This window comes from Penaeus vannamei, chromosome 26 (assembly GCF_042767895.1).
Source record: "Penaeus vannamei isolate JL-2024 chromosome 26, ASM4276789v1, whole genome shotgun sequence".
NCBI lineage: Eukaryota > Metazoa > Arthropoda > Malacostraca > Decapoda > Penaeidae > Penaeus > Penaeus vannamei.
This window is the reverse complement of record NC_091574.1, coordinates 22,590,973-22,602,549: the sequence shown is the minus strand read 5'-3', so window position 1 is coordinate 22,602,549 and position 11,577 is coordinate 22,590,973. Positions and strand designations below refer to the sequence as shown.

At 40.5% G+C, this 11,577-nt stretch overlaps 1 protein-coding gene across 1 annotated transcript in view; it reads left to right on the top strand.

Annotated features, from left to right (window-relative positions):
- LOC113819090 (cell adhesion molecule Dscam2) overlaps positions 1-11,277 on the top strand; it is a 61,655-nt gene extending 50,378 nt beyond the window's left edge. The window contains exons 19-26 of the mRNA XM_070139808.1: positions 126-265; positions 422-636; positions 1,309-1,531; positions 2,220-2,504; positions 4,301-4,483; positions 5,438-5,583; positions 8,848-9,142; positions 9,318-11,277. Coding sequence (XP_069995909.1) covers positions 126-265; positions 422-636; positions 1,309-1,531; positions 2,220-2,504; positions 4,301-4,483; positions 5,438-5,583; positions 8,848-9,142; positions 9,318-9,751 — 1,921 coding nt within the window. The 3' untranslated portion in view covers positions 9,752-11,277. The remainder of the gene's footprint in view (positions 1-125; positions 266-421; positions 637-1,308; positions 1,532-2,219; positions 2,505-4,300; positions 4,484-5,437; positions 5,584-8,847; positions 9,143-9,317) is intronic.
- Positions 11,278-11,577: the final 300 nt, after the last annotated feature.

The window sequence follows — 11,577 nt, the reverse complement described above, 5'->3', positions numbered from 1 at the left end:
CTACGGTATAAAGAGAGAAAGAGGGAGAGGGAGAGAGAGAGAGAGAGACAGACAGACAGACAGACAGACAGACAGACAGACAGACAGATAGAGACAGAAATTACTCTACCTCACTTTCGTCGCAGGTTCACGCAAGAGGCAGACGGTTCGCTTGTGATCCGCGGGGTGGAACGCAGTGACCGGGGCAACTACACCTGCTCCATTCACAGCGTGAGGAAGTCTCCTTACGTGCCCACGTCCACTACGCATGTGCTGCACGTGCAAGGTAAGTCTTACGTATTATGTCTATTTTGTGTATATAGATGTAGGCCTATCGGTAGGTTTGGGAGTTGTTTTCTTCTTTCTTTCTTTCTTTCTTTTTTATGTGGCGCTGTTTGATTGCCATCATATTCACTAATTACTTCTCGCACATCCGTTGCAGTGCCACCTGCCGCGCCCTCTGTGCACATCGCGGATGCCACCTCCACGACGCTGACGGTGTCGTGGGCGGCGGGGGACACGGGCGGTGCTCCAGTCCGGGCGTGGGCGGTATGGTGGCGGGCGGCGGTGGGCGGAGGAGTGTGGCACACGCGAGAGCTCGGGCGGGCGCACTCGAGGCACGTGATCACCGACCTGCAGTGCGGCGCCGAGTATCAGGTGAGGCGGAGGGCGTTGCAGGGGCGGGAGCTTGCAATGCAGGTTAAGAAAGGTTCAGAAAATCAAGGTATAAGCATTCTTTCGGCCATGGGAAAAGGCGGGTGTTGTAAGGGCCTTTTTAGTTTCCATTGCGGTGGCGTTTCCTGGTTTAAAAGAAGTGGAGTGTGTTTTTGGTAGGTTTAGGTTAGGAGACGGTTATTGCAGGTGGTCGCATTGTATGTGATGATGTAGAGGTGACGATAATAACTACAGTGATGATATTGCCGGAAACGATAGGTATAATGACTATGAAGCATTGTTTGTATTTCAGTGAGGTTCGCTTGTTGGAGAAAAAGAATGAGGAAGATTGCGTTTTGGGAATAGGTGTGTTTTAGGACAGTAATGGATGTAATGGAAATAGTGTGTATGAGTGTTATTATGATTAGGTACGCTGCTATTCCAGTAAAAAAAAAAAAAAAAAATATATATATATATATATATATATATATATATATATATATATATATATATATATATATATATATATTCCAGCAAGCAGCCACATCCTTTTTAACCGTTTTCGCCCTGTAATGAAGTGAAATGAGATGATAGCAGCAGCTACATCAAAACAAGAATGACATTTCCGTAATGCTCTTCTCCCCAGCGCATTCCTGACCTCCCCTCTACCCCCAGGTGTACGTGACGGCTCGCACCCACGTGGGCATCTCCCCCCCGTCCCGCCCGCTGACCGCCCGTACCTCCGGATCGCCGCCCGTGGCACCGCCCACCCGCCACGTGGCCTCGGGCAATAGCACGGGCGTGTGGGCGTGGCTGGGCCGCTGGGTGGACGGAGGATGCCCCATCACGCACTTCACGCTGGAGCTGCGACGCCCGCGGGACCCCACGTGGACCACGCGTGAGTCTCTGGGCTGTTGCAAGGGAAATTGGCCAGTCTGGTCAGTCTAAGTTGCGATTAGGTTGGAGGGTGACTTACCTCACTAATCTTGGCCTCGCTGGGTTCTTTCGGGCCGCTGGCGAGGGCGGCGCGAGCGACTCTGCTGTCTGTAATGACAACTGATTTCATGTTTAATCGGGAGTATGGGAGGAAAGGCTTTTAAAGGCTCGGTTAACTCTTTATCGCATGTTTTCTTCCTAGACCATTTAGTAGGTGGACCGCGGAACATTTCAACTCGATAAAAAAATAAATAAATGAATAAAGATGAAATAAAACAATCGAGAAAATCAGAAAAACAAAGCATTTCCTCTCATGAGACTGCCATTCCTCTGCCCGCATCGCCGCTCATAATGATAAAAGCTATATTTTTAGTTCCAAGTCGGTTCACATAATATTGCATCACTTTTCATTTGAATAAACTCAAAATTGAATGCATTTGTGCTGATTGCTTTTCTCTCTGTTGCTTTCATACACCTGAAGAAAAGTTTCAAGTATTATCTAAGCTGAAACAATAGAACGCCAGAGCTTAATTTGTCTCTTTTTTCATTACATGTTTATAGTGGTATGTCCTCATATCTTGATCTCCTGTCAGAAGGGATCGAGCTGACCTTCCTGCCCGGCGACCTTGCTCACTGACCTTCCCTTGCAGTGGCGAGCAGCCTGGCGCCGCAGGAGGTGTACGAGATCGGCGGCCTGCAAGTCGGCGCGATCTTCGGGCTGCGTCTGACCGCCCACAACGCCGCGGGCGCCACCACCACCACCGTGGACATCACGACGGGGCCCGGGGGCGGCGTGGGGGCCAAGCCGGCGGGGGAGCTGGAGCTGGCGCCGCCCAACCCCATCCACACGGACCCGCGCCTCATGGCCTCCGCCGCCGCCTCCGCCCTGGCCCTGGCGCTCACCGTCGCCGCCGCCGTCCTCTGCTTCCGCCGCCGTGAGTGCTCGCCCCGGTCGCCGCCCGACCTCGCTCTGTCGCACGACTGGTGACGCCGCATGCGACCCCAGCGCACGGTCGGCTGACCAGAACTTTTTAAGACATTAAATCAATCGCTTTTGGTGGTTCACGGTTTTCGTTTCGGGTGTTTGTCTCTTCTTTGTCTCTATGTTGACACCCGTTTTATGAGGTCTTTTGCATGTTCTTGCGATCTTGTGCATGGATTGTGTTTTGTCTATATTGTTACTTTTCTGTTAACAGGCATTTTTATTTGAATGATGGATACTCAGTTGTTTCTGTTATTCTTTATAGATTAAAGAATATAGATTTTGTGTTTGTGTTTCATTTGTTTGATATCTTTCTTCTAGAATGTATATACAGCACTCTCTCTCTCTCTCTCTCTCTCTCTCTCTCTCTCTCTCTCTCTCTCTCTCTCTCTCTCTCTCTCTCTCTCTCTCTCTCTCTCTCTCTCTCTCTCACACACACACACACACACACACACACACACACTCACTCTTTAGTATGAATAGACTTCGACTGATAATGAGGCAAGTAAAGCAAATTTTCCTCAGCTAGTACAATATATCGAACCATTTATAACGTACATTTTAGAGTTTGATTATTTTTTGTCAGTGAACTTGGTTATTAGGTCAAGGTATGTGACCTTATATGGTATGTGACCTTATATCAAAGTGTAGAATCTTTACTTGTAGTTCCTTGTACTTGTAATATCAATTCATTAAGCTTTCTTTGAGGATTCCTAAATGCCTAATTGTTTGGAGTGATGAAGAAATCAATTTAGAAATGAAAATAAATATATAAATCTATATGTTGTAATATTTCATCATTATTATCTCTCGCTCTTTCTCTCTCTCCCTCTCTCTCCATCTCTCTCATTCTCTCTCTCTCTCGCTCATTCTCTCTCTCTCTCTCTCTCTCTCTCTCTCTCTCTCGCTCACTCTCGTCTCTCTCTCACTCACTCTCGTCTCTCTCTCTCTCTCTCTCTCTCTCTCTCTCTCTCTCTCTCTCTCTCTCTCTCTCTCTCTCTCTCTCTCTCTCTCTCTCTCTCTCTCTCTCTCTCTCTCTCTGGATATTGCCTGTTTAAACGTAACTGTTGGGATGAAATGGTATATTCGATAAACTACATGACACACCACCATGATAATAAAAACTATTTTTTCAGTTCCAAGTCGGTTCACATAATACTGCATTACTCTTCATTTTAATTAACCCAAAATTGAATACATTTGTGCTGATTGTTTTTTCTCTTTGTTGGTTTCATACACCTGAAGAAAAAAATAAAGTATTTTCTCGGCTGTAACAACAGAACTAGAGCTTAATTTGTCTCTTTTTTATCATTACATGTTTATATTGGTATGTTGTCTTATCAGCTTCTGCCATTTTCTTCTTTCTTACCGTTTTCTTTGTTTGATTTTAATTATCTCTGTCATTCACTTTTCATTGGCTTTAGTGTAGTCTTGTCAAATATGTTATCTTTCGAGCTATGTATATTCATATTCTAGATGCGTAAAGATCAGTTAGTGGTCTACGTTTAGGGTAATCGCAAGTTTTTCTTCATCATGGTCAATATTTGCATTATATGGTTTTCATAACTATCGTTCACGTTTTGATCATTGCCTGTTGTCATATTCATATCATTGTCAATGTTTCTGTTTGTTGCTGTTTTTATTGCTATGATAAATATCTTTGTTATTACCAACAAAACAGCAACAGCAGCATCCTCATTTGATGCCATCTTCTTGATCTCATGCGATCACTGTCACCAATAACAACAGGCATGGTTCCTGCAGGAGCTGCCGCCGGCAGGACGGGAAGCGGCGCCACCGAGGACCAGGAGGCCGAACAGAACAAGACGAACCTCCTGCAGCAGCGAGACACCTACTACGCCACCGTCAGGAAGCCCCAGCCAGTACCTGCTACTCTTGAGAGAATATCAGGTACCACGGAGAAGGAGACAGGTAGTGTACCTGCACGGCGAGCTTATCTTGCTGTGGGGAGGGAGCACCAGGTACCGGGTGGGAAGGGAAAGGGATACTCACGCCAGCGCGATTTGTCTCCAGGCTTCAGAAGCTCAATTACATGATTAAAAGGATATTTCCTCTGTAGACTATCGTTATGAAGTCGAATATCTTTTTAATTACATATGAATTATTGTGCGCCAGATGCGTTTATAAAATCATGTTGCAGCTTTGGCTTTAACGGTTTGTTTCCTATCGTATCCCTTTCAGTGAAGGATTTCGAAGTTGATATCTCATTATAAATAAATCTCGTTTGCATATTGTATTTTGTTTTCTGCCATTGTATCAATCACGCTAAGAGCGTTTTACTACCCACCCCCTTCAGTGTTTCTATTTCATTCTGTCGTACTTCTGCTGATTCACACCCATGTATAGACACGCAACACAGCCATACCTTTGAACCAAGATTATTACATTCCATCCCATGATCTTACAACACACATATACATAAAGACCAAAAAAGAGAAAATAAAAACACACACAAACACATCACTCCATACGATACCACCACGCACCTCCCCCCCTTTATCCCCCAAACACACATACACCTCCGCTCAACAACAACAACAAACACCAATACCTCACAACTCACGCCTCACAACTCACGCCTCACAACTCACGCCTCGCAATTCACGCCTCACAACCCACGCCTCACAACCCACGCCCCACAACCCACGCCTCGCAACCCACGCCTCACAACCCACGCCTCACAACCCACGCCTCACAACTCACGCCTCACAACTCACGCCTCGCAACCCACGCCCCACAACCCACGCCTCACAACCCACGCCTCACAACCCACGCCCCACAACCCACGCCTCACAACCCACGCCTCACAACCCACGCCCCACAACCCACGCCTCACAACTCACGCCTCGCAACTCCTCCGCGCAGAGTACTCCGAAGACATCTACCCGTACGCGACCTTCCAGCTGGGCGAGGGCCGCGGAGGTCAGGACGAGACGGTCACCAATAAGTTCCAGACCTTCGTGTTCCAGGATTCCCGCTACGGGGTCACCGAAGGCCACCCTCCGACTTCGGTAGGTTTTCGTCCTCCTGTCTAGTGGGAGGTCGACCTTGGGTGAGTGCAGGCGGAGGGTCAGGGCGCCGTTGGAGTGTTATGAGCTCGTTATTGTTATGAAATTAATTATTGTTGTTTATATGATTGTTATTATTTTTATTAATGCTATTATTTTTATTATTATTGCTGTTGTCATTATTATTATTATTATCATTTCCATTATCATTTTGATTGTTATTATTATCATTATTATTGTTGTTTTTTAGCATTTTCATTGTTATCGTTACCATCATTATTGTTATTTATTTCTGTTATTATTATAATTAGTAGTATTACTGTTGTCATTATTATCATTATCATTATTATTGTTATTATTATTATTATTATCATCATCATTGTTGTTAGCATGGTTTTTATTAATATTGTCATTATTACTATTGTTACTCTTATTATTATAATAATGATATTCATGTTATTCTTATTATCATAATCATCATTATCATTATTATTATTACTATCATGGTTGTTATTGCTATTCTATCATTATTACTATTCTTATCATTATTATTGTTATTATTATTGTTATTATAATTATCCTTGTTATTATCATTATTATTATTATTATTATTATTATTATTATTATTATTATTATTATTATTATTATTATTATTATTATTGTTATCATTGTTTTGATCATCATTGTTATTATCATTACTACTATTATCATTATCATCATCATTATCATTACTAATATTATTATTATTATTATTATTATTATTGTTATTATTATTATTATTATTATTATTATTATTATTATCATTATCATTATTATTATTACTATTATCATTATTACTATTACTATTATCATTATTATCATTATTATTATTATTATTATTATTATTATTATTATTATTATTATTATTATTATTATTATTGTTATTATTATTATTATTATTATTATTATTATTATTATCATTATTATTATTATTATCATTATTATTATTATTAATATTATCATTATTATCACTACTATTATTAATAATAATAATAATGAAAATAATAATAATGGTTAATAGTTCTTATTATAATAATCAATATTATCATTATTATTATCATTATCAATAATATTTCTTTATTTCTTATTATTATTATTATTATCATTATCATTAGTATTATTATTATTATCATTTTTATTATTACTACTATCATTATTATTAACAATCATTATTACCATTATAATTACTGTCATCATTAATCGTAATTGTTTTTATTATTATTGTTGTTATCATTATAATGAATATTATTAGTATCATCATATTGTTATTATCATTATTACTATCATTATTATTACCATTGTCATTATTATTTATATTATCATTATTGTCTTTATTATTATTATTATTATCATTATTATTGTTGTTGTGATTATTATTATTATTATTATTATTATTATTATTATTATTATTATCATTATTATCATTATTATTATTATGATCATTATTATCATTATTATTATTATTATCATTATAATTTTTATTATTATTATTATTATTATTATTATTATTATTATCATTTTATGGTTGTTCTTGTTATTTTTATAAATTATTATTATTGTTGTTGTTGTGTTGTAATTATCATTGTTATTATTATTATTATTATTATTATTATTATTATTATTATTATTATTATTATTATTATTATAACATTATCATTGTTATTATCATTGTTATCATTGTTATTATGATTATTATCATTATCATTATTATAATTACTATTATTGTTATTATTATCATTATTATGATTATTATTATTATGATTATTACTATTGTTATCATTATTATTATTAATATTACTATTATCATTAGTATTGTTGTTATTCTCATTATTATTGTCATTGTTATTATGATTATGATTATTATTATTATTCTCATTATTATTATTATCATTATAATAGTATTAGTCGTATTGATATTATTACCATTATTACTGCTAATGGATAGCCATGATTTATTCTGTCTGATTTAGCCAATTGGGGTTAAATATGTAATTTTAATCTTATGAACTTTAATCATAAATCAGTAATATATTATCACGTTAGTTTGTTAATCCTATAGGTAATAAGCTATTAGACAAATGTCCATATCATATGCATCTACTATTTTGAACTTTATAAAGACACGTTAAAAATGACAGCAAGTTCATATGGTATGGATATTTGCCGTTTGTACATTGAATTCACGTAAGGATATAAGGGTCCTTGGAAATCTTGAAAAGGGTGTTCCGCTCGCATCCCCTTCACACTGTCATCCTTATCCCCTCCCCTCTCTTTCCACACGTCTGATATATCACTGTAATCATGTTAATACACTGAAGGGGATAATAATACGAACATCTTTTATCTCTTTTAAAATCGGGTAAAGCTAAAGTAAAGCCTAGAAATAGTAGATTGCAAGACTAGTTTCACAAGCATAGCCTCAGACAAGGATAGTCTCCTAGTTTTAAGTGAGGGTTCCATCCCTGACCTTGAGTGACCATCCATTGCCATCCCTGAGTGCCAAGTGCCGGCACCATCCTCGACGGACAGTGCGCACATCCAGACAGTGATCTTATCATTATGACAAGAGAGCAGATTCGGGAAAGACGTGTGAGATACGAGCCTCACCGTGACGTTAGATCATCAAAGTGACTGTTGACCTATTAGATTCCTTATTATAGTCAGCGGAGATGGAGATAAAGTTGTTTTCCTTCGAGAGTAAAACTAGAGATGTCGCACATACTGAAAGCTTGAAGAATCTGTTCTGTTATCTCTGTTAATTGCTTGTTATGCTATCTCTGTTAATTCACTGCCTTACTGCTTAAGCAATGCTCTTGATTACATCGTAGTGCCATCGTAGCTTTGATATTTCCATCCCTATCGATGCAGTGTTTTATCTTGTTATGCACAGTGGCACTGCCTCTGAGCCGCAGGAATCTCCTGCGCCAAAGCTTTGCCACCGACAGAGCAAGCCTTCGACTCTTTGAGAATGTAACTTCTAACAGTACCATTACAACCGTGACCGCGTTAGCAAAGACTTTCGTTGCGATGACCACTACAGTATACCAAAGGCTATACTGTAGCGTCAAAACCCGTGACAGTAGCTTGACAGTGTGACCCGCGAGTGACAGACGCCCGAGACCGCGGCACCTTCACCGACCGCCATCAGCACCACCACCCATCACTCCCCTAGCCCTAAGTAAGCGTTCCTGTCCCTCCGCCAACCCTTCCCGACGTGCCCCTCATCAGCCCAGTCGACCCACGCCCAAAAAGAGCCACGGGCGTAGCGGCAGTCGCGGGCGCGGTGCGGGCGGTCCCCGGAGTGAAAGTGAAGAGTATGACTCCCTGCAGTCAGATACGGACACCGAGCACGCCACGTCCTCGCGCACGGAGTCCTCCATCCACCTGGACTCCGCCACCCTCGAGAGCCACCACACGGCGCTCCACCTGCCCCTCGACCCCCACCTGGCCACGCTCGAGCCGCGCCCAGACGCCCAGGCCGCCCACGCCGCACGCAGGCCGGCTTCCAGGACCGTCCACCACAGTAAGTCCGCCAGCTGTGTTCCTAATTTCATTTGAATGTACTTACTTTTTTCCTATTCTTCCTTATCATCCACGACCTTGCATGTCATCTGGTCCGTCGCCCTCGTCCCGCGGCATCATTTCTTCCGTTCATTCACAAGCTGATGACCTCTGACCTCCTGATGACCTCCTTCCAGACCTGATCTACCACGCCCCCGAGTCCAGCACGTCGACGGAGCCCTCGCCCATCCTGGAGCGGAAGTCGTTCCCCCGCAAGAGCGACGGGAACAAGCTGGGTCGCGGCGGGGCCTTCCAGGGGCGCGGCCTCAGCAAGATGGTGGCCAGCATCCGGGGCGGCACCCAGGAGACCTCGCTCTCCTTCCCCAAGGCCGGCCACGCCTCCGACTCCAAGAGCTCGGACGACGGCAAGTACGGCTTCGCGCGCCAGATCACGCCGCCCGTCGGCTTCTCCAGCAGCCACAACGAGCTCTCGGAGGCGGAGTGCGACCTGGAGATGAGGCGGAGGAACAAGGAGGCCGAGGCCGCCTCCGCTGCGTACGTGGGCCACTCCAGGTCGCAGTTCCGCTCCTACGTGTCCGGCAAGGAGAAGGACTACAGCATCAAGGTCTAAAGAGGGATACAAGACCCGAAAATGGCGGCAGATTACATTAGGTGGTAAAAAACAGTGTCTGAATGTGCAATACGTCCATTAAGATTGCACGAATAGCTGTATTTCACGATCTCTCTGGCATTTGAATCCTTCGGGAGTCTTCTCTCTAATGCGTAGTGCTCAAGAAGGACAGAGTGTGCTGTGCTTGCTTATACAAGGGTGAATATGAAAAGAATTAAAAAGCGAATGCATTATCTAGATTGTGGTTAAATACATATATATTTATAGAAAGAGACTGAAACAGTTTCTTGCACAGATATAGAAATATATTGCCAAAGTGTGCGTGCGTGGTCGACAAGGCAGTGTGTGTATTTGTACAGTGTTGCCAGATCTTCTCTTCCAAGCACTGTCCATGCGGTAGCAATATGTCGTTATGTGTTAAAGAGCTGGGAGTATGAAGGGAATGAAACGGGTGTGTCTTGCAAGGTCACTGTAGATCGTGCGTGTGTTACAGTTTCAGTATCTTTAAAAGTGAAGCCAATAGCTCGATGAAATGTGAAAATCTTTATGAAAATTGTTGTCTATTTTTTCTTCAGATTAGACAGTCTATCGAAAGTCATTATGAAAATACTCAGATGTTTGTAAAGTCTGTATGGATACTATTTCTACGTTGGAGATTTACAGATTACGTGTAGTGACGAGAAGTAATGTGTATTGTATAAATATTCTTGTAAATAATAAAATCTTTTCTTCAATGTGCCATTTTGCAGTGTGTAAATTACAGAATGGAAAAAAACTGCGTGTTATTTCAGTGTCATTTAAACTTCAAAGTTTTGTATATAGAGTAAATGTGCAAAATGAAAAAAAACTGATTTTAATTTAGTTCTTAAACGATAAAAGAAATGTGGAAGAATTAATAATTTTTATTCAAACTATTTTTTTCTTCTGAGGGGCTGTTTGATGGCAAATGTGATGATGACGATTGTGATATTAGGAAAGCCAGTATCATTAACACATGGTATGAAAAATCTCGTACTAATGGTCTCCTGTTCTTCAGTATGTAATTTGTGTTCCATTTTCTTCACTTTTTTATTTATTTCATTATGCTTACTTGTTCTGTGTCTGAATGTTGGGACTGAGAAATTGACCGAATACTTTACAAAACAGGATTTCTACATTTCTACAGTCTATGATAAACTTGTAACATGTAACATTGTTGTCAACATTACAACTTCCCATTAAGATATTTCTTGTATGGCTTTTAAAATTGTACACTAACACCCTGTCTTCTACATCAATGTATTATTTTACAGGAAGTCATAGTCTTCTTTATCATAAACACACATCTTAATTTCTTTAAAATAATTGGATATAATTCAAGCCCCCCCCCCTCCCTCCCCATTGAAATGCGGAGGGGAAATTCCGCAGACTTTCTTCGTGTGTAGTTGTTGTTCCCGTGAAAAGATTTGATGTAACAAAATTTTACAGCAAAAATATTGTTCTGTATGTAGCATTGGACTTTTATAATAATAAATATATCAAGTAAAGATATTTTACTTTTTACCCTTTCAGATTCAAGAAATAATTCGGATTCACAGAATTTAACGTCTTATTTCATGCGCAATTGTTTACAAGCAGAGAACAGGCAGGATGGAAGACATGTTGAATAAGCCCTTTTTGCCACGAAAGCGTTGCTAATAGGTAATCGAGTTCTTCAAACGGGCCATTGCCATATGCCTCACATAGTATGATAAACCTATATCTTACGTCCATTTGTCTTGTTAAGAGAGATTTCCTCTAAAGCTGAGATATATTTTTCCGAAGAATTTCCATTTTCTGTGACTGTA